The 18,559-nt window shown below is 45.0% G+C and overlaps 8 protein-coding genes across 11 annotated transcripts; 4 read left to right on the top strand and 4 right to left on the bottom strand.

Moving 5' to 3' along the window:
• Nucleotides 1-18: 18 nt before the first annotated feature.
• Nucleotides 19-1,848, bottom strand: LOC117144758 (tetraspanin-33). The gene is made up of 2 exons (XM_033310117.1): nt 994-1,848; nt 19-936 (listed from the first exon to the last, which is right to left on the bottom strand). Exons 1-2 carry the CDS (start codon nt 1,541-1,543, stop codon nt 614-616), a joined length of 873 nt encoding a protein of 290 aa, XP_033166008.1. The 5' UTR covers nt 1,544-1,848; the 3' UTR covers nt 19-613.
• A 93-nt stretch (nt 1,849-1,941) lies between these two features.
• LOC117144764 (methionine-R-sulfoxide reductase B1) lies at nt 1,942-7,307 on the top strand. 4 transcript variants are annotated; one of them, XM_033310126.1, is made up of 4 exons: nt 1,942-2,133; nt 3,638-3,805; nt 3,926-4,090; nt 6,790-7,307. In XM_033310126.1, the coding sequence occupies exons 2-4, from the start codon at nt 3,694-3,696 to the stop codon at nt 7,011-7,013; spliced, it is 501 nt and encodes a 166-aa protein (XP_033166017.1). In that variant the 5' UTR covers nt 1,942-2,133; nt 3,638-3,693; the 3' UTR covers nt 7,014-7,307. The 4 variants fall into 4 exon arrangements, with proteins under 4 accessions (XP_033166017.1, XP_033166016.1, XP_033166013.1 ...); XM_033310125.1 differs by lacking the exons at nt 1,942-2,133; nt 6,790-7,307 and adding exons at nt 2,319-2,586; nt 5,024-6,729; XM_033310122.1 differs by lacking the exon at nt 1,942-2,133 and adding an exon at nt 2,325-2,586.
• A 96-nt stretch (nt 7,308-7,403) lies between these two features.
• On the top strand, nt 7,404-10,124 carry LOC117144756 (thiamine transporter 1). The gene is made up of 5 exons (XM_033310115.1): nt 7,404-8,196; nt 8,256-8,338; nt 8,655-8,956; nt 9,013-9,574; nt 9,629-10,124. Exons 1-5 carry the CDS (start codon nt 8,071-8,073, stop codon nt 9,888-9,890), a joined length of 1,335 nt encoding a protein of 444 aa, XP_033166006.1. The 5' UTR covers nt 7,404-8,070; the 3' UTR covers nt 9,891-10,124.
• Nucleotides 10,125-10,207: 83 nt separating this feature from the next.
• On the top strand, nt 10,208-12,605 carry LOC117144755 (thiamine transporter 2). The gene is made up of 5 exons (XM_033310114.1): nt 10,208-11,113; nt 11,178-11,479; nt 11,543-11,868; nt 11,923-12,164; nt 12,227-12,605. Exons 1-5 carry the CDS (start codon nt 10,905-10,907, stop codon nt 12,486-12,488), a joined length of 1,341 nt encoding a protein of 446 aa, XP_033166005.1. The 5' UTR covers nt 10,208-10,904; the 3' UTR covers nt 12,489-12,605.
• An 86-nt stretch (nt 12,606-12,691) lies between these two features.
• Nucleotides 12,692-13,921, bottom strand: LOC117144759. The gene has a single exon (XM_033310118.1). The coding sequence runs from the start codon at nt 13,674-13,676 to the stop codon at nt 12,849-12,851; it is 828 nt and encodes a 275-aa protein (XP_033166009.1). The 5' UTR covers nt 13,677-13,921; the 3' UTR covers nt 12,692-12,848.
• Nucleotides 13,922-14,312: 391 nt separating this feature from the next.
• On the bottom strand, nt 14,313-16,282 carry LOC117144763 (thioredoxin domain-containing protein 9). Its single transcript, XM_033310121.1, has 3 exons — nt 16,175-16,282; nt 15,739-15,975; nt 14,313-15,436 (listed from the first exon to the last, which is right to left on the bottom strand). Exons 2-3 carry the CDS (start codon nt 15,913-15,915, stop codon nt 14,963-14,965), a joined length of 651 nt encoding a protein of 216 aa, XP_033166012.1. The 5' UTR covers nt 15,916-15,975; nt 16,175-16,282; the 3' UTR covers nt 14,313-14,962.
• A 44-nt stretch (nt 16,283-16,326) lies between these two features.
• On the top strand, nt 16,327-17,368 carry LOC117144762 (lysophospholipase-like protein 1). The gene is made up of 2 exons (XM_033310120.1): nt 16,327-17,120; nt 17,182-17,368. Exon 1 carries the CDS (start codon nt 16,410-16,412, stop codon nt 17,115-17,117), a length of 708 nt encoding a protein of 235 aa, XP_033166011.1. The 5' UTR covers nt 16,327-16,409; the 3' UTR covers nt 17,118-17,120; nt 17,182-17,368.
• On the bottom strand, nt 17,144-18,112 carry LOC117144760 (probable histone-lysine N-methyltransferase set-23). The gene is made up of 2 exons (XM_033310119.1): nt 17,374-18,112; nt 17,144-17,319 (listed from the first exon to the last, which is right to left on the bottom strand). The coding sequence occupies exons 1-2, from the start codon at nt 18,026-18,028 to the stop codon at nt 17,165-17,167; spliced, it is 810 nt and encodes a 269-aa protein (XP_033166010.1). The 5' UTR covers nt 18,029-18,112; the 3' UTR covers nt 17,144-17,164.
• Nucleotides 18,113-18,559: the final 447 nt, after the last annotated feature.

Here is an 18,559-nt window from a genome sequence, read left to right on the forward strand (position 1 = left end):
AAGTCACGATTACACGTATAGAATGCCTGTATTTAAATACGCACTACAACAACGTTTGCAGACAAACACGCGCACAGATACTTAAAAATGATAATAAGTCTTGTATCTATGTATCTAGTATGTTTTTCAATTTAACAAACATGCATGCAGTTTTGGTTTCGTCGTTACATATAAGTCATTTTAAATGCATATTTCTTATGGAACTCGCTAGCTTATATACAAGTGTCTTTTAAATAGTCTGATATTGCATACGTATATGAGTAAAACTTTAGATTTGTTCGACTTTACTTGTGACTAAGAATACGCTGACGTTTAAAAAACATACAGAGCTTCACTCTGCGAACGAACACAAAGGAATATAAATACTTTTTCCTAAGCCTAGGAGAGTATGATACTATTGAAATACTATTTTTGTGGGACATTAGAACTTAAATCTATCGAAAACACAAGAGATGGTATATAGGGAGCTATGGATTATTCTAGGAGTGGGATTCGGTTTGAAACTATTTGAGCACGGGCAGGACCAAAAAAGACCGCCTCACATCCGCGAATTGTAATACGGGTCGTCTTCGCAGGGCGGATATCCGTAAAGGTACGGATGGTGGCATTGCACTCACGACCAGCGCGACTTCTGCAGGTCGATCTGTCCCTCCAGGGTCTTGGCCAGATAGATGACGAACAACTGCAGCAGGGCTATGCCCAGGGCAACGCCGGCAATCACATACAGATTCCTCTCGACCCATACGCGCACGATCTCGATGCAGCCGCTGGTCCAGATGCGCTTGCTGGCGGCGGCCACTGAGTGCTCCTGCACGCCATAGCCACACATGATGTTCACCAGGCCGGAGCTGATATCGGTGGCATTAATACAGCAGCTGTAGGGCACTCCACATCTCTCCACCGACGGCGATGAGCAGTTGAAGTACTCGTTCTTGCCTGTATGCATACGGACATGGAATTATTTCGTTTGTGGCTTAAGAATCAACTACTCACTCCAATCCTGGTAGCCTGCGTTGCTCAGGCCGCAGCACTTAAACTCCTGCTGGGCAAAGTCGATGAAGTTCTGCAGGTCGGAGTCGTCGCGGTACGAGTGAATGATTTTGTCTGTGAACTGGTACTCGAGGAAGGAGTTCATGTACTGCGGGAAAACGAAGCAGATGATGGCCAGCGACATCTCGAGTATGAAGAAGAGAAGCAGGCACATGGAGTACAACTTTAGCAGCCAGGTGTTCTCGCGCAGCGCACCCAAACAGCCGGCGAAGCTGACCGTGAAGACGATGACTCCGGCGATGATCATCACCAGGGAGATGTTGAAGATCACATCGTAGACGGTGTCCAAGCGCAGCCAGCCGTTGCCGTCCTTCAGTTTGTCCATGAAGGCGTACACGCCGATGGCCAGGAGCAGGCCGCCGAAGAGCCAGAAGAGGAAGTTCAGCAGGAAGATCATGTACTTGACGCAAGAGGAAACGTAGCTGAAGTGGTGCGGATAGGAGATCCGCGGGTGCATGTAGTTGCCCCCCTGATGGTATCTGTGGTTGCTCATGGCCACGCAAATGTGCAAGACGTGTTTTCAGCCGAGTATTTTGATGAGTATTACTTTTGCTGGTATTTTTGCCCAGGTTTCCTCCCCCACGGTTTTTTCTTTTTGTTGACGCCCTCTTTGCGTGTGGTCTCTTCTGCGGCCTGCACGGCTGATTTGCAATAGTTTCGAAGTGCGGCAGTGGTCGGTGCAATTCTGGTGCTTCCCCGCAGCGAGTATGATGAATTAATGCACTAGCTTAAATTTTATGACTGATAAGCAAATTTATGGAGCCACAAAAAATAACAAAGTGCCCAGCGTTGCCAGACGTGCAGCCCACTTAGGCAGCGGTTGGCAGCACGGCCAGTCAGCTGTTCGCGTGACCGTACTGCCTTGTTGCCCACCATCCAGCATTCGATTGGCAACGCGAGCCAGCCAGGTGTTTGATTTTCATCGCGTGCAGCTGTTTTCCCAAGCAGCTTTTTTTGTATTAGTTTTTAATTTTCCACCGCTGCGTAACATTGCGACGCACGCTTGTTTTCGCCCGCGTTTGGCGCATTCATAAACAAAAGGCCAAAAATAGAATCAGCACCATTTAGAGCGCTATTCAGCAGGTGAGTAGATTTCCAGCTTAGAGAAAACCCAAGGACGCACCATTTAAGTGTGGCAAAATTAAGTGTTTTTTTTTTCGGTTCCCCGCTGTTGACATTGAAGCACAATTCCGAGCGCATTTTCCCTAATTGAGTTGCGACTTTCTCTGCACTGCGCTTTCTCCTCGCCAAGCGCTCAAAAGCAGAAAAGCGCACGAAAATAGAACGGAAAATGTGGGAAATGTAGACGGAAGTGGCAACGCGAATTGCATAAATATTAGTTAGTTCGCTCGCGTGGGCAGTGCGCAGTGGACAAAACATTGACTTTTCCTCCTTGCTTCGCTCATTTTCCTGATTAAATAACCAGGCAGTGCCAAGTGCAGTTGTCACCTGAAATTAGCCACAAAATGTTGGCACTTTCTGCTCGCCACGCACTGCGGCGCACTCGAATACTCGCCATTCCACGCTTTTTCTCAGGTGAGTTGCACTGAAAAGTCGCAGGTATAGTTTGAATTACCTGTGGGCGTGTTCGCCCATGCTCATCGATTGGCCATCGGCTAATTTTAGACACAATTTGAGTTGATTTTATACATTTGCATTCTATATGAACGCAATTTCGCCGCTATTTTCTGACTTTGCTCGCAATGAATTCATTGTCTTCAATTGCCCGCGACACACTTGGCTGCCTTTTCTATTGTTGCACTCGGAAAAACCGAAAATAAAAGGTGACTGCTCCACCTCCGCTTTTCGATTTTCGTTTTTCGGCTTTTCCTTCGCCTTCGTTTGGCTTTGGGCGCCACTCCGCTTGATTGCCGGCGGGCGGGCAGCATAAAGGCATAAAACTATTTTTGGCCCAATGCGCGTTTCTCCACTCCATTTGATGGCCGCACTTAACAAATCTGTTTACACCTCCATTAATTAGCTGGCAAGTTTGTATACAAAATTGGTGTTACTAATTCCCTGGATGCACAACTTCGATTTCGAGTTTTCAAGAGTGTGCTGAATAAATGGGGGAACTTAACAAAGCTAAACATTAACAAATTGATTGGCCAAGCTATACGTATTTTCTATATTTTGTACGCTATTTATAGCCTCTGATTAATAATGAAATAAGAATATTTATGCATATATATTTCTAATCAAATTGGCTTCATAAAATGCCCAAACTTTTCTGCATATACCGTATAAATGATACGGTATGGTATGTAAAGCCACATCCCTTCTTTATCAGTCGTTTTCTTAAGAAAACAAGATGATTATAAGTTTCGAGAAAGTATTTTCCGCAACTCATGGCTGATACGACCAAGCTTCTTATCAACATATGGCCGGATTCAAATAAGCAAGTTGAGATGGCCCAAGGTTCCGTTGAAAGTCCCACCGATAAGTGGGCAGATTATGAGGGAAATCTTACAGTAGCTTGACGAAATCCCCTACTCAGTTTCCATTACCCAACTGCTGGCGAACCGAAAAGCACACTCAACCCGACCAGACCGCAAACCAAATACCAAAGTATTGTATTGCATTCCAGATTCACGCCAATACAGCGACAATCCGGACAAAAGGTATTCCGGACCAGCAGCCACTATGGACAACAAGAGCGAGAAGGTTACGGTGAACAAGGAGGAGCTGCGCAAGCGCCTCACCCCGGTGCAGTATCAGGTTACCCAGGAGGCAGGCACCGAGCGACCCTTCACAGGTGGGTCTCTCCTTACTAGACATGCAGCCATAAAGACGGAACACCAATCCTCGAACAAACTGCTTTCGAAATCCTTCATAATCCCAAGTAACAAATGATGGAATGCAATAATGTCCACAGGTTGCTACAACAAGCACTACGAGAAGGGCGTGTACCAGTGCATCGTGTGCCACCAGGATCTGTTCAGCTCGGACACCAAGTACGACTCGGGATGCGGATGGCCGGCCTTCAACGATGTCCTAGACAAGGGCAAGGTCACGCTGCACCGCGACGCCAGCATACCAGGTGCGTATTAGCCAGGCGGCCCACTTTTGGCCAAGACCTTGCTCGGCACTCTTAGCTGTTGATTACTGCAAAGCGTTTTGAGTTCTGTTTTTATTTGAGTTGCTGTTCCGTTGCCGCACCCAACAGTTGAGAATTTCATTTGCGTTTATCCTAGGAGACAATATAACCCAGACTAGAGTAAAAATTCGCCTAGTTGTCATGTGTGAATAAGAGCAATCATAATATCAACAAGTAGTATTAAGTAAATCAGGTCAATATTTACCAAGTTTATAAAGAAGCCTTGATAACGATTAATTGCAGAGTTATATGAATCTAAGCATAGAATATTTTATATTTTGGTATGACCTTCAGCTTGATTGTTTTACATTTCTAAAGATTATGGTGTGTATAAGCCATAAAGTATAAATCATTAAGTAGGAAGTTTTTAAGAAGAGGCTTATTAGTTAATGGCTCAATTGAACCCTATAAACCGAGTAGCTAGCATTATTCATTTAAAGTCTGTGCTGTTTGTGTTGCCTTGTTTGTTGCTTTGTTTCGTGTTTTAAATCTGATCTTGAACCCCGACCCCAAAACTGTTCCACTGCCCAGAGTTCACTGTAGTTGTGCCGTTGGCCTTGCCGTTGTTGTTGTTACTGTGTTTAGTCTTGTGCCGGTGATTTGTGACTAGTGAGTGTTCCTGCTGCCGTTGCAGCACCTGAATGCGCAACAAAGCGAGAAGAAGCGACTAAAATTGATTCCTAACCGAGTATTGTGTTCTCTTATCCCCCTCTTCTATCCCGCCTGACTTTCTCAACATTTCTTTCTTTCTAAAATAAAACTAAAAACAAAAACACATGAAATACAACTAATGCCATATCGATTCCACCCGAATATCACCCACGAGTATCACTTGTAAACCGATTAAACCAACAGTAGTCATTTCGAAAACGCTAGGCATGGTGCGCACCGAGGTGCGCTGCTCCCGATGCTCCGCCCACATGGGCCACGTCTTCGACGATGGACCTCCGCCCAAGCATCGCCGCTTCTGCATCAACTCCGCGTCCATCGATTTCGTGAAGAGTGCGACGCCATCGAAGGCGGATCCACCGACGGCCTCGTCCAAGAAATAATGACCGATCTGCCTGTTAACCACAAGGAATACCATTACACCCGGAGGAGTAGCCCCATATAGACCAGCGGTAGATGCTACTCCGGGTCTATAGAGGGCTGCAGGCCCAGCAAAGAAAGATATTTAGCTATTTTATAGGCGTTTATTATGCAAAACTGTTTAACGAACAAGAAACACATAGCTTATACACAAGAACGATGTTTGGAAATGTATCGCGGAACGAGGAGTGAGAGATTAGTATTGTAGATCAGCCCAGCAGATTCCATTTGCTATATACTTTCCCTACTTACCCTATGTATGTTTCGGTTTCAAATCTATATCTCTATATTATAACTTTATAAAGTTTATGAAAGTTTTATGAACGGAAAGGGGAGTCTAAAGTTCCTTGCCTTGGTTTGTGCACTCTTTTCGGTTTACAATCACTCACTGTGTAGATGAACTCTACTTCTCAAAAGTATCTCCCCTTGCATACCCATCGTATCTATAGGATATATTGTACGTTAATAAAAATTAACCCATTTCGTAGGAGCTTACGTGCTTAGCAAAAAGTTATGTTTGCGCAAGGTTACCATGTATTGGGGATCAGACGAGGTTTCCTTTAATTGGTTTATATGTTTTCCTTTCGGTTAAGTGCAATTTTCATAAATATTTCGGTTTTGAATCTACATAGATCATCGAGCTTTTTCCACATACCAGATCATTATATACAAGGTCGATTGGCTTTATTTTTGGGCCAGGGCCATTATGTGTGTGTCTGTATGTGTATGGTGCTTTTATTTTTAAATATTTCCGCATAAGTGTATTATTTTCCGGTGATGTATTTGGTTATTTTTATGATTTCGATTTACGTTTTAGTTTGTTGCTTTTTACTCACGTTCAATGGTTTTGATTTGAATAACATAACCCGAATACTTTAACCAACATTATATCCATAAACTATATAGAGTGTTTTAAGCAATCCAATAATGTGTATTTTCGTATATTTTCTATTTCTCTTTTTTTAACTCGCTTCAAAAACAAAAAAAAAACTAAATGTACAACGCCTGTAAACGTTTTTTGGGGGTTTGTTTTGCTAACCAACAACACGAAAACATTTAACTCATCGCCGAAATTATAACACTCGAAAACACGACACATGAAATGCTTAATTAACCAAAATAATATGTACGCCAAATCGTTCGGAAAATCATCTATATTCCTGATTCGCCAATTTATGTGACTTCATTTCATATTGTTTCACCTGCCACCCAATGTTAATTATCGCTCTCTCTCTCTGCTGCACCTCCTCCTTCGCCTCGTTCTTCGCTCTCCGATTTGCACTCCCATTTATTGCCGTTATTTCTTCGCTCTTTTCTGTGATTCTTTCTCTGCTTCTCATTTATCACCCATTTCGCAATCAATTTTCTCTTTCTGTTTGATTTGTTTACAACGAAAAACTTTGAATTAACCTTGCAAAACGATCAAAAAAAATAAAAAAAATTCTATTGTAAAAAAAATGTCAACAAAATGCGCTACACAACAACAAAAAAAACAACAACAATCAAAACGTGTCCAATTAATCCCACGAAATGGCAAAATACAAACTAAATAGGGGGCAATATTTTACTACTAATCGCACATCCAGAACGTATACGCACCGAGGTCCGCTGCGCCCGCTGCAACGCCCACATGGGTCACGTCTTCGAGGATGGTCCGAAGCCGACCCGCAAGCGCTACTGCATCAATTCCGCCTCCATTGAGTTCGTGAATGCGGATCCCGCCACCACGTCCCCGGCCGTGGCCACGCCCACCGCGGCGCCCATTGCCCAGCAGTGAGAATGCCGAGGATCAGCCGCCAACGGAGGAGGAGGAGTTGCTGTTAAGAAATTTTTCTACGTGTACTATTTAACTTTCCGCAAACGTGGCCAATTTTAGCTCGTAGTCAAGTCAATCGCCCCTTCAAATTCTACCTGTGCCCCTCTGTTTGTGTAAATAGCTAATGTTTTGGTTCGAAATTTGTTTGTTAATTTATACAAGCCCAAGTACCGAATACTCTGTATCCCCACACATTCAACACAGTACTAATTTTAAACTGAGCGCGCTAAATAAACGTGTGTTTTTTACAATAAACCTGTGTTGCAAGTGTTGTGTTTTTGCAGTCGTCACTATTAATTTGAACGTAGGTGTAAGTGGCGACCAGGTGAGAACGAAACAGCTGAGCCGCGTTGCCAACTACGTCAGTTGTCTTCCCGTGTTTGCGCAAAACAGATGCTGCGCCGCAGTTGTTGTTGACGTGACGTAACGACCGGCGACGCAACAACATGAAATCGAATTTATTTATGGCTCGGAAGTCAATTGATTTTAATTGCAGCCGCCTTATAAGGTGAATTTAAATGTTTATTAGCCCGAAGTGATGTGCTGGCGACAAATCGATAACAGCGAATGGGCTGAGTATGCGATCATTTGTTTTTGAAGTGCGGCACGTGTGTAGGTAGGGTGACTGGAGAGTTCTTAAACTGGACCACCCACCTGTACGTTCTACATGCGATTGTTCGTTTGTGACTTTCAAACCGGCGTAGCCAGAGTGACAGACCGCATTGTAAATTCGCAATTATCTAACAGCGATTTCAGTGTAAATACAATTCGGGCACGTCGAAGTGATAATTTCGGATTCGCGTCGCGAAGAGATTAGATTTGAGCACCCGACGACGACGACCATGGCCTGATACACCAGATTGCCCGTGAATCTAGGCAATATATTGAGCTTCACCTGTCCAGATGCAGAAGGGCCCAGCTAACGGCATCCCATTTCAGCGCTTCACGTAAGATCTCGCGCCGCTGAATCTCGTTGCGTAGCGCACGTTACGTCAGTGACCGTTACGAAATTTCGAAAATGAAGGAGTGGCTAAAGATCTCCTGCCTCCTCTGCGTCTTCGGCTGCATCCGCGAGATCCGTCCGTCGGAGCCCTACGTCACGGAGTACCTGCTGGGTCCCTGGCGGAATATCACGGAGCAGCAGGTGAGTGGCATCCCACCATGTATCCATTTCAGGGAATATCACATTTGTTGTTATTCCAGCTAACGCACGATGTTTACCCAGTGGGCACCTATTCCTACCTGGTGCAGTTGGTCTTTGTCTTCCTGATAACAGATTTTCTCAGGTAACTATGCGCTGAACATTATTTACCTTTCAAATGTATTTTCTTAAACTAAACTTGGGCTAACTTGCTAACAACCAATTTCATATTTATATTTTTTATAACAAAAATTGTTCGTAATCAAATACGCAACCAGAGTCATTATATTTGTAACCATAATGTGACCTACTCCAAAGTCAAACTTTTGCCTTCGCCAGTCAAAAATGTATTGTGATTCAGCAAATTAAATTCGACTGGGCAATTTGATAGCTTTGCAATTAATAGCTGTGCGAACGAAAAGAGGCATAATTTTATACTAACTATATGTATTATGTTTCAGATACAAGCCGCTGATCATCACAATTGGAGCCGCGGGTGTGATAATATGGAGTATGCTCATCTGGACCACCAGCGTGCTGTCGCTTCAGATCCTGGAGTTCTTCTACGGCACTTACATGGCCGCCGAGGTGGCCTACTATACGTACATCTATGCCAAAGTGGACAAGAAGTACTATGCCAGAGTGACCTCCCACACCCGAGCAGCTATGTTTGCAGGCAAACTGGTTTCCGGGATCACTTCCCAACTGATGCTCAATCTGGAGCTGATGAACTACAAGGAGCTCAACTATATAACGCTGGGCAGTACGTACATCAACTAGAACAACATTAAAGTCATTTATTATGCTTTTATTCTACAGCTCAGATTATAGCCATGCTTTGGGCCTTTGGCCTTCCCCGCGTAGATAGGAGTCTTTACTTTCATCGGGAGCAGTTGTCCATTACGGAGCCGCAGACCCAGCTGCCCGGGGAGGGAAACCTGGAAGAGATGGATCAGCAGCAGGAGAGTACTCCGAAGCATCCCGGAGCACTGAGCCTCCTTTGGCTACATTTCCGCAACGCATACACCAATCCGCGAGTCGTCCAGTGGAGTCTTTGGTACGCCATTGGACTGGCTGGTTACCTGCAGGTCACTTACTACGTTCAGGTTCTGTGGAAAGTGATCGAGCCTGAACCTGTGATTGCGTGGAACGGCGCCGTTGATGCCATCCTGACAGCTCTGGCTGCACTAAGTGCGTTGGCTGCCGGTTATCTGCACACCGGGAGGCTCAGACCGAGAACATCTCTACTGATCCTGGGCCTTTTGTCCGTCGTGGAGGGTGGATGTGTAATGATCTGTTGCTGGACACAGGACATCTACTGGTCGTATACGGGATTCGTGCTTTTCGGCGCCCTCTACGGCTTTACCATCACGGTAGCGAGGTAAGTCTCATGATTTTCACATACTCCATATATATTTTAACATTATTTTTGCAGTGCTGAAGTGGCCAGAAATCTGGAGGAGGAAAGCTTCGGACTAGTCTTTGGTGTGAACACCTTTGTGGCCCTCATTTTCCAGTCGCTGTTAACGATGATCTTTGTGACGGACACTGGATTTGAGCTCGATCCCGCTGGCCAATACACGGCGTATGCGTTCTATTTTATTGGCGTCGGCGTCTTGTATCTGTTATCCGTGCTGATTGAGTACTTAATGTGCCGCAACACCGACGTTGAAAGGTTGGAAAACTCACTCGATTGAGTCCTGATGCATTTAGATAGTACTTAAGGTCGGTACTTCAAGAAAGACTTGTTCCTATGCGTGAACTACTATAAGATGGTATTCGTGCGATGGTCGATTGTATTCCCAGAATATTTAAGTCATCTTTTTATTTGCAATCTGTTGGCGATTCTTAGTATTTAGCAGATATTTCCATTTATAGAGCGCACAATCAGTCTCAAGTGTGCAGGAATAAAGATACTGAGTTTTAATGTAGAATCATTGTGTGTTTTACTAATATTATCTGACGATTGTCGAACTAATTACGTTTAATTTATAGAAGAGCACTGATTCCTGATAGCAGAGTAATCGAATTTAAAAGCAAGCGTATAAGTTATAATACATATTATAAATCATTATGAGCCAAAAATGACAACAATTGTTATAGATTTCATTTATTTATTTGAGACCACACATGTTTATAGTCGGAATACCCGCGCTGTTGATACTATACCCGGAACAATTTCTTTTGCACTTTTAAAGCGGCTATCGCTGATTATTAACTTATCAGTGTTGATATTTTGCATTAATAGATTACAGAAACATTAATAAACAAGTGTCTAAGGCTCTCTGAGAAATTCAGTGCAAAATAGATCCATTTAAGTGCCCTGCTAATGGGCTAATTAGCTGGTAATGGCTGGTATGGCCAACTCGAAGTGGGAACCGCATCAGGCGAGAGCAAGTTAATCGCGATCGTGCCCATGCTGCTCGCTGTAAGCGGAAACTTCCCGGATATTCCATTACCTCTCTGCTCCGCTGGCCTGCACCAAATCGGAGAACACTTGGATCGTAAATCGCGAATGGGCCAGCGCTGATTACAAGCGTCGAAGGTAAATCTCTATACTCGGCACTAGCCTGCTAACCCCTTGGAAGAATGTGCAATTATTATAATAGCTGGTCGAAGCTCCACGCTGCCAGACATATGTACATATAGTCGGTGGGATCGCTGGTTAGCGTTAAGATCGCGATTAGATTCAAGCCGACAGCCGTAACGGGATGGAGTCGTGGCTGAAGATATCGTGCCTGCTATGCATATTCGGGTTTCTCCGGGAACTTCGACCCTCGGAGCCATACCACGCGGAGATCCTGATGGGCGAGTGGTATCACGTCACCCAGGACGAAGTCAACCGATCCGTCTACCCGGTGGGTACATACTCCTACCTGGCGCTCCTAATCTTCGTCTTCCTCATTACGGACCTGCTCAGGTATACAGCCCATGCATGAATGCAATCTTTATTAGCCAGCAATAAACCTCCGTTTGCGTTGCAGATACAAGCCCGTGATTATCGCCAATGCCATTACAGGCATCTGCATCTGGGGCACGCTGATCTGGACGACCACTTTGAGCGGCCTGCAGGCGGTGGAGGTTTTCTATGGCTTCTACCAGGCGGGCGAGGTGGCCTACTACTCGTACATCTACGCCAAGGTGGACAAACAGTACTATCCCAGGGTGACCTCGCACACCCGGGCGGCCATGTTCGTGGGCAAGCTAGTTGCGGGAATCCTGGCTCAGCTGGTCATTGGAATGAAGTGGATGAACTACAAGCAACTGTTTTACATCTCCGTCAGCTGTGGGTTCCCAGTTAGCAAAGAGATTCTATAGGCAGTTAACTAATGATTCCACTTCACCACAGCTCAAGTTGCGGCGCTACTCTGGGCATTCTTTTTGCCAAAGGTGGAGAAGAGTTTGTACTTTCACAATCGAAGCGAGGCCATAGAAGGTGGAACCAAAGTGGAGGGCAGTAACCTGGAGAAGGGTTCAGAGCAACCCAGTACCGAGGAAGCGAACCAAGAAAAGAAGGTACCAGCGTGGCAGCTCCTTTGGTTTCACTTCCGTAGTGCCTACACCAATGCCTTGGTGATACAATGGAGCTTGTGGTATGCCATCAGTTTGGCTGGCTTTCTGCAAATCACCACCTATATGCAGGTGGTATGGAAGTCTTTCGAGAACGAACCAACAGTGAGTGAGTTTCAATGATCAATGGCTTTCTCATCCTTGAGATTTCCCCTGAAGATAGCCTGGAATGGAGCTGTGGACGTGGCGCTGACGCTTTTGAGTGCTGTGTTCGCCCTTCTCGCCGGTTACTTCCATGCTGGACGTCTGAGCACCAGGAGCAGCCTGCTCTCGATGGCTTTGCTGTCGGTCCTGGAAGGCGGCTGTGTGCTGCTTTCCTGCTGGACCGCTGATATATACCTGTCGTATCTTGGCTATGTGCTTTATGGAGGCCTATTTGCCTTCACCATAACAGTGGCCAGGTAAGGAGTCCTTAGTCCTTGATCCTACAGGTGGAAATTACCAGAACCCCTTATCTTTATAGCTCGGAGTTGGCCAGCAGCTTGGAGGAGGATAGCTTTGCTCTGGTGTTTGGTTTCAACACGTTCGTGGGACTCCTGCTGCAGTGCATCCTCACATTTGTCGTTGTCTCGGAAAAGGCCAATCTGAATTTGAATGTTTTTCAACAGTTTTCCGTCTACGCATTCTATTTTATAGTTATTGGAGTAGTATATTCCATTGCTGTGATATTGCAATACATATGGTCAATTTCGAAGAAACCAAAAGCAATTCAGGAGGCAAATTAACAACATACTCTAATGACGAAAAAGTGTTCATTTATCAGATAGAATTGTTATGCATACATAATGTTGGTTTAATGAAATAAAAATTAGACTTGTATTCTGCAACATTATTAGTTATAAGAACTATTTTCCAAGCTATTAAAACATCGTTGCTATTATATTGTTTTACACTTTATTAAAATGTATATGTTTTTTATAGTTGTTTCAAAAAATGAAGAAAATTAATCCTAATTTAATCAGAGTGTACCATGTACATAGTATGGCCACTACAAACTTAATATGTCAAATTAAACAATATCATGAACGTCGTTATTTTCAATACAACATTCAAGAATCAGAGTGCGACTTGAATCCACAGCTTGGCTAGCAGAACTCGGTCTGATCCCCGCCGTTGCGGAGGACCGCCGAAACGCGCCACGTCATCGACTCGTAGAGCATCTCAATTTTGTCCACCATATCCTGGTCGCTGTGCCAGACGTCGTACAAGACGGCTCGAAACTCGCTGACATTCTTGGGCGCCTGATTCTGGATCCTCGGCTGGATGATGGCCATCAATTGCTCGAGGAGATTGAGGTCATTGCAGACACTGCCCTCCGGTCCCATCAGCGAGTCAAGGAAGATCTCCTTTGGCGGCGATGATTCGTCGACGAACTTAAGATCGTCCATGTTGAAGATGTTGCGCCAGTCGCGCACGGTCCAATCCTGATGGGCGGTGGCCCAGGCCAACCTCCTTTTTTTTGCCCCCTCACTGAGGCCGAAAGTGCTGGGCTCCTGCGGCTGTGGCGATCCTCTCGGTGGCCGTGGGCCTTTGGAGCGAATCTCGCTGATCCTGCGCTGCAAGGTCCTGCGGCTAACCTCTATGCCGTGTCGGGCCAGCTCTCGCTGCACATCGATGGAGGTGTAGTGCGGATTGTCGCTCAGCATTTGCTCGACCATTTGGCGGTTCTCCAGGACTTTGGGTCTGCCCACCTCGCGTTTCTTTTCCTCCTCCTGCGCAACCGCCACGGGCACCGCTGTTTTCGTTCTCTGCGGCAATCTCAGCGTGGCAGTCTTCCCCTCGAGCAGCTCACACTCACGGATGCAGCTAATCACGCTCTCCACGTCGCACTCCAGGATCTGGGCTATCTCCTCACAGCTGTTCGAGCCTTTCAGCGCCTTCACAATACCTCGAACTTCGGGAGCGAGAACCATTTCGAATCACTTCTGTACACCTCGAGTTTCACAATACCAATGATGGTAATTCGAATCCTTTATAGGCGTTTTATGCACCTGGCAGGTAAAAGTTTCTGCACTGATTTTGACGCTAGTCTGGACCTTAGTTTTATGGCGAGCAAGCTGCAATTGGCGGGATTACGGCGTCATTTCAGGTAAATTCAGTTGGCGTCCCTTTTTGTCTTTGGCGGCCATTCCGTTATTCGTCTGCGTCAAGACTGGCAACCCTTGTCTTAAGGGAGGATTTTCGGAATTTCAAGATCAGCTGTTCGGGGAAATACCATCACTTAAAATGCGGCGTAGTTTATTCAAAACTATTATTTCAAGATATCTATTTAACTGGATGATCAGTTCTGTGTTTTCCAAGTAAAGTTTAATAATATCGAAAAATGCTGAAAATAAAAAAAAATCGTAAAAAAATCTAGTCTTTTTTTCAATGCCACAATTTTGATATGCAATTGGTTTAAAATCCATATTTTATTAAAATCCAGCCGTTCGCGTGTATGATTTAAATAAAATATTACCAAGAATACGATCTGAAATGCAAAAAACCTGTGTGGGAACCATTTAAGTTTACAACCAATTACCAAGACGCTTGCAATTAAGTACGTTTGCTTTGTTTTGAACATGCTATTTAATCGTTGATTTCCTTTGATGCTTTGTAGAATTACAAAAATAAATATAAAAACTTGTACATATGTAAGTGTTAGTTACCTCTACTGTAGGAAATGCAATACACCTTTTATCGAAATTTTAAAAATATATATGCCAGATATTTTGTTGCTTGTCTTTTATGCTCTGTGTGTGTTAGTTTCTTGTTTTACGTACACCGTTTTCTGGAGGGCGAGGGCAGTTTGTAAAACTATGCTCAACTTAACATATATACGCGAAGGGTGCACATTCATTTGGAATTGCAAATACCATAGATCAAGATCAAATTTTTAGTACGCTTAAGCTCGCTAGAGTGGCTCAGCCTTCGAGGCAGCTGATTGAACTGATAGATATTAAAGCACATAATCGGGGGGGAAGGCAACCGAATAAGCCACTTATGCTAGGTGGCGATGGGACCGTAGCAGAGGGATCGGAATCGTATAATTAAATAAATAACGCTAGAGTACGCCTAATTGGTTTAGATCCATGTGCTAGGTTTTGATTTGTGTGTGTCCGTTTTTGTTACTCCATCGCTTTTGAGTGTTTCTTGTGTGGGAGTGTGGAACGAAAGCTGGAGCTTGGGTAATCGAGAGTGTGGGATGGACTGCCCGTAGTTAGTCATCCAGATCGATATCGGAGTCATCCGAGTCGTAGCCTCCACGTATTGTCTTCTGTGGGCGGTTGATGAATGGCTTGCGTTTCACATCTGGTGGCTGCATCAGGTCGCCCTTGTAGTCAATGGCCCCCGAGTGGGCGATGCGCCACTCCAGCATCTCGGTGGCGAAGTCGTCGCAGTTGCCCAGATCGGTGAATCCGACAATGAAGTCCTTGGTCTTGCTGTCCTTCACCAAGGCGATGGTGGGTATCACCTTGATGCGCAGTCGCTGGGTGAGGAATGGAGTCTTTTCGGCATTCACCTTGCAGAACTTGGCCTCCACGTGCTTGGCCGCGAGGATCTTCAGGTGCATGTCCACGATCTTACAGCGCTCGGTGCTGTCGCGGTAAAAGTGGCAAACAATGTTGGGCGACTTTTTCGACATCTCGAAGAACTCTTTTTCGTCGGCCAGCTCGGTGTAGGTGCCATGACCCTGGAAAAGATTAACAATTAGTTTGGGGATTAATGAGATTGTTGCGCTAACAAGGTTTTCTTTGAAAGTTAATTTTTACATATCTATTTAAATTTTGAGCTAATTAGGCTTGTATTTGAGCATGTATTTTGAGTATTTGAGCCTAATTTGTTACCCCGTATGAATAATTAACTTAATTAATCGAAGCAAGAGTCGTGGATTTCATAAAAGTCGTATTTTGAATAGCATTTGGTCATATACCACTTAGAGAACAATCTCGAAGAATCTTCAATAGTTGAGTGTTGCAAGAGAAGACCACCTACGTTTCTGAGCCACTCCTGCTTCTTGTTGTTCAGGTCCTTCATTTCGCGGAGCCGCTGCTCCCTCAGGGTCTTCAGGTCATCCGAATCGAGGTTGTCCAGGCGGTCGATCTGCTGGTCCAGCTGCTGCTCGATTGTCTTGGCCGCCGTGAACAGTTGGTTCTCCAGGATGTTGGCCATGTTGTCGTCTTCCAGTTGCTGCTCCTCTGTGTGTCTTGATGTTTCTCCGTTATTCGCACTCTGCGTGTGGTGTGTTCGTGTTGGCGTCGATGGTTGTGGGTGTGTGCGTGTGGATCCGGCACAAATGGAAAGGCGTAGTCATGGAGCCGCAGATGCGTCATGTTTTGTGGAAAATTCAGTTAAGTAAGGCATGTTTCGGGGAAAGTGCAGCGCATCTCGATGAAGGTGCCCACAAATCGATTATTTAGACGGTACTCACCTTTTATTTTCACTTATTTCATTGATTTTGCTCCTTTAAAGTTTATTTAGACGTGTGGATCCGTGTGACCGTTGGACTTTACATAGGAAAATACAAAAGCCTCCTTAATGTTGAAAATGACATGACAGTATTATTTCCCATCAGCTGTTTTCGTACTAACGACTGGCCACACTGCCGCCCTTTGATGGTTATTCCGATAGTGCAATATATTTAGTTGATCAAAGGTGAATTAAAGATGAAACCAGCCTTGACAACGGTCAATGCCACTGGCAAACACACTGCATCCGTGATATTCTTCCACGGATCTGGCGACACCGGACCCAATGTTATGGAATGGGTGCGCTTCCTCATCGGCCGGAATCTGGAGTACCCGCACATAAAGATTATATATCCCACGGCTCCCAAGCAGAAGTACACCCCGCTGGACGGGGAACTATCCAACGTGTGGTTCGACCGCAAGTCCGTGAACATTGCCGCATCGGAAAGCAAGAAGAGCATGTCCCAGTGTTATGATGCAGTCAATCAGCTGATCGATGAGGAGGTGGCCAGCGGCATACCGCTAAACCGGATCATTGTAGGCGGATTCTCGATGGGCGGAGCATTGGCTCTGCACACGGGCTACCATTTGAGACGCAGCTTGGCCGGCGTATTCGCACATTCCTCGTTCCTGAACCGCGGGTCCGTTGTCTACGATTCCCTTGCCAACGGCAAAGCCGAATCTTTCCCCGAGCTGCGAATGTATCACGGTGAACGCGATACTCTGGTACCCAAGGACTGGGGTCTGGAAACCTTCGAGAACCTAACGAAACTGGGTGTCAAGGGCACATTTCATCCATTGAGGAACACACTGCACGAACTGAAAACTGCCTCAATCACGGATCTGCAGCAATGGATTCATGAAAAACTGCCTCCGCTGGAAAACCATGTGCAGAACAAACTCTGAGTGGCAAGTATTTACATTTACTTAAGTAAACTTTAATAATAAATTATTTATTCTTCTATTTCAGTATTTGGCATGAAACCCGTGCATTTTGAAGCACCACAGAGGCAAGTCTTTCCATCTGTCACCTTTTTATACTGCCCTTCTCCGCCATAATGAAAGCATAACTCCTCCTTGGCCGCAATATCCCTTGCTGCGAAAATACCTAAAAATTATACATGACGAGAGAAGTCGTATCAGAATCAGCAATAAAACTTGCCTATTTTTGGTATGGGACAGTCTATTCGTACAGCTGCTATATGACAATTCGGTTCGCAGCTGTGGTTCAGGTAGCGTCCGATGTTTCCACGTCTTGATGGATCAACGATGGTCACCTGTTGCTTCCTGTCGCTGGTGTATTCATTAAGAACCAGGACATAGTTCATCAGGCCAAGTTTTTCATTAACATACAAGCGTCGTTTTGCCTCTGGAACCGTTAAAAGTTCTCCAGCATACTCGCAAATGTATCCTCCTTTTGGAATTTTCACTGTAGTCCGTAGTCCTTTGGATCCGCACTCAGGCGAATCGAATATTTCCAAATGTTTCCTCGGGCCTGAGTACACTAGCCGATTGGAGCAGGTGTTTCTACAGCATTTGCACATGTCATTGCACTCAATGACAGGATTTGCGGAATTCCGAAGAATTAATTCCCTGCCATCTCCTGTGAACTCATATTGGCCTCCGTGTGGACAGACTTCGCTGTTTTCGCAGGCTCCTTTGCAGTGACAGGGATTCAAAAGAACAGAATTGTACTCGTCCGCCAAACATTTGAATTCTTTGCTTCCATCGCTAGGCATCAAAACAGATTCCAATATGTATTCGAGTCCATCTGGGTGCTCATAGTCGTCATTCGGAGCTGGTTCAGATTCGTCCATTACAAAGTTTGTTTACATTACATTCTAGTACGATACTTGATTGCCCATTTTATGGATGTTGCGCTTACTGAAGAATATTCCACTTTAATGCCTCGGTCACACTCTGAATTTAAAAATTTTCCCTAATTTAAATAAAAAACTTTTCAAAACAAAATTCTATATATATTATGACACCCATATATGCTTGTAGTTCCTATTCGACCGTTTTGCTTTTAGCGTTACCAGACTTTTTGCGGAGGGTATCTGCCCTATGATGAGCGCCCATATTTCAGATTTCCCCTGCATGGTGAGTTGCCACCGCTCCACCGTGGTGGATTTCCCACTCCTCGCCCAGCGTGTTGGGTTTCCATTTCGGAGCGATGAAGGGGCTGATTTGGATCCAATCGAAGTTGTCGAACGATTGGCAGCACGTCTGAACTTTATGGGAGCCTGGTAGAAGTTCATCGAGTCGATGGCTTCGAAATGGTTCTGAATATATCGATTTTATTGGGCATTGGACGCTGGGCGGAGGGGCATCTTTCGCATTGGCAA

This window comes from Drosophila mauritiana, chromosome 3R (genome assembly GCF_004382145.1).
Source record: "Drosophila mauritiana strain mau12 chromosome 3R, ASM438214v1, whole genome shotgun sequence".
Classification (NCBI taxonomy): Eukaryota; Metazoa; Arthropoda; class Insecta; order Diptera; family Drosophilidae; genus Drosophila; species Drosophila mauritiana.

Coding starts and splice junctions, on each gene's coding strand:
- LOC117144760 (XM_033310119.1), bottom strand. CDS start 18,028: ATGGACGAATCTGAACCAGCTCCGAATGACGACTATGAGCACCCAGAT. Junction 17,320..17,373: donor CTGTCCCATACCAAAAATAG/GCAAGTTTTATT, acceptor TATAATTTTTAG/GTATTTTCGCAGCAAGGGAT.
- LOC117144755 (XM_033310114.1), top strand. CDS start 10,905: ATGGAGTCGTGGCTGAAGATATCGTGCCTGCTATGCATATTCGGGTTT. Junction 11,869..11,922: donor CTTTCGAGAACGAACCAACA/GTGAGTGAGTTT, acceptor TTTCCCCTGAAG/ATAGCCTGGAATGGAGCTGT. Junction 12,165..12,226: donor TTCACCATAACAGTGGCCAG/GTAAGGAGTCCT, acceptor TTATCTTTATAG/CTCGGAGTTGGCCAGCAGCT.
- LOC117144759 (XM_033310118.1), bottom strand. CDS start 13,676: ATGGTTCTCGCTCCCGAAGTTCGAGGTATTGTGAAGGCGCTGAAAGGC.
- LOC117144764 (XM_033310122.1), top strand. CDS start 2,517: ATGTTGGCACTTTCTGCTCGCCACGCACTGCGGCGCACTCGAATACTC. Junction 3,806..3,925: donor CACCGAGCGACCCTTCACAG/GTGGGTCTCTCC, acceptor TAATGTCCACAG/GTTGCTACAACAAGCACTAC. Junction 4,091..6,789: donor CCGCGACGCCAGCATACCAG/GTGCGTATTAGC, acceptor CAAACTAAATAG/GGGGCAATATTTTACTACTA.
- LOC117144756 (XM_033310115.1), top strand. CDS start 8,071: ATGAAGGAGTGGCTAAAGATCTCCTGCCTCCTCTGCGTCTTCGGCTGC. Junction 8,339..8,654: donor CTGATAACAGATTTTCTCAG/GTAACTATGCGC, acceptor ATTATGTTTCAG/ATACAAGCCGCTGATCATCA. Junction 9,575..9,628: donor TTTACCATCACGGTAGCGAG/GTAAGTCTCATG, acceptor TTATTTTTGCAG/TGCTGAAGTGGCCAGAAATC.
- LOC117144758 (XM_033310117.1), bottom strand. CDS start 1,543: ATGAGCAACCACAGATACCATCAGGGGGGCAACTACATGCACCCGCGG. Junction 937..993: donor CGCAGGCTACCAGGATTGGA/GTGAGTAGTTGA, acceptor GTATGCATACAG/GCAAGAACGAGTACTTCAAC.
- LOC117144763 (XM_033310121.1), bottom strand. CDS start 15,915: ATGGCCAACATCCTGGAGAACCAACTGTTCACGGCGGCCAAGACAATC. Junction 15,437..15,738: donor AGCAGGAGTGGCTCAGAAAC/GTAGGTGGTCTT, acceptor AATCTTTTCCAG/GGTCATGGCACCTACACCGA.
- LOC117144762 (XM_033310120.1), top strand. CDS start 16,410: ATGAAACCAGCCTTGACAACGGTCAATGCCACTGGCAAACACACTGCA.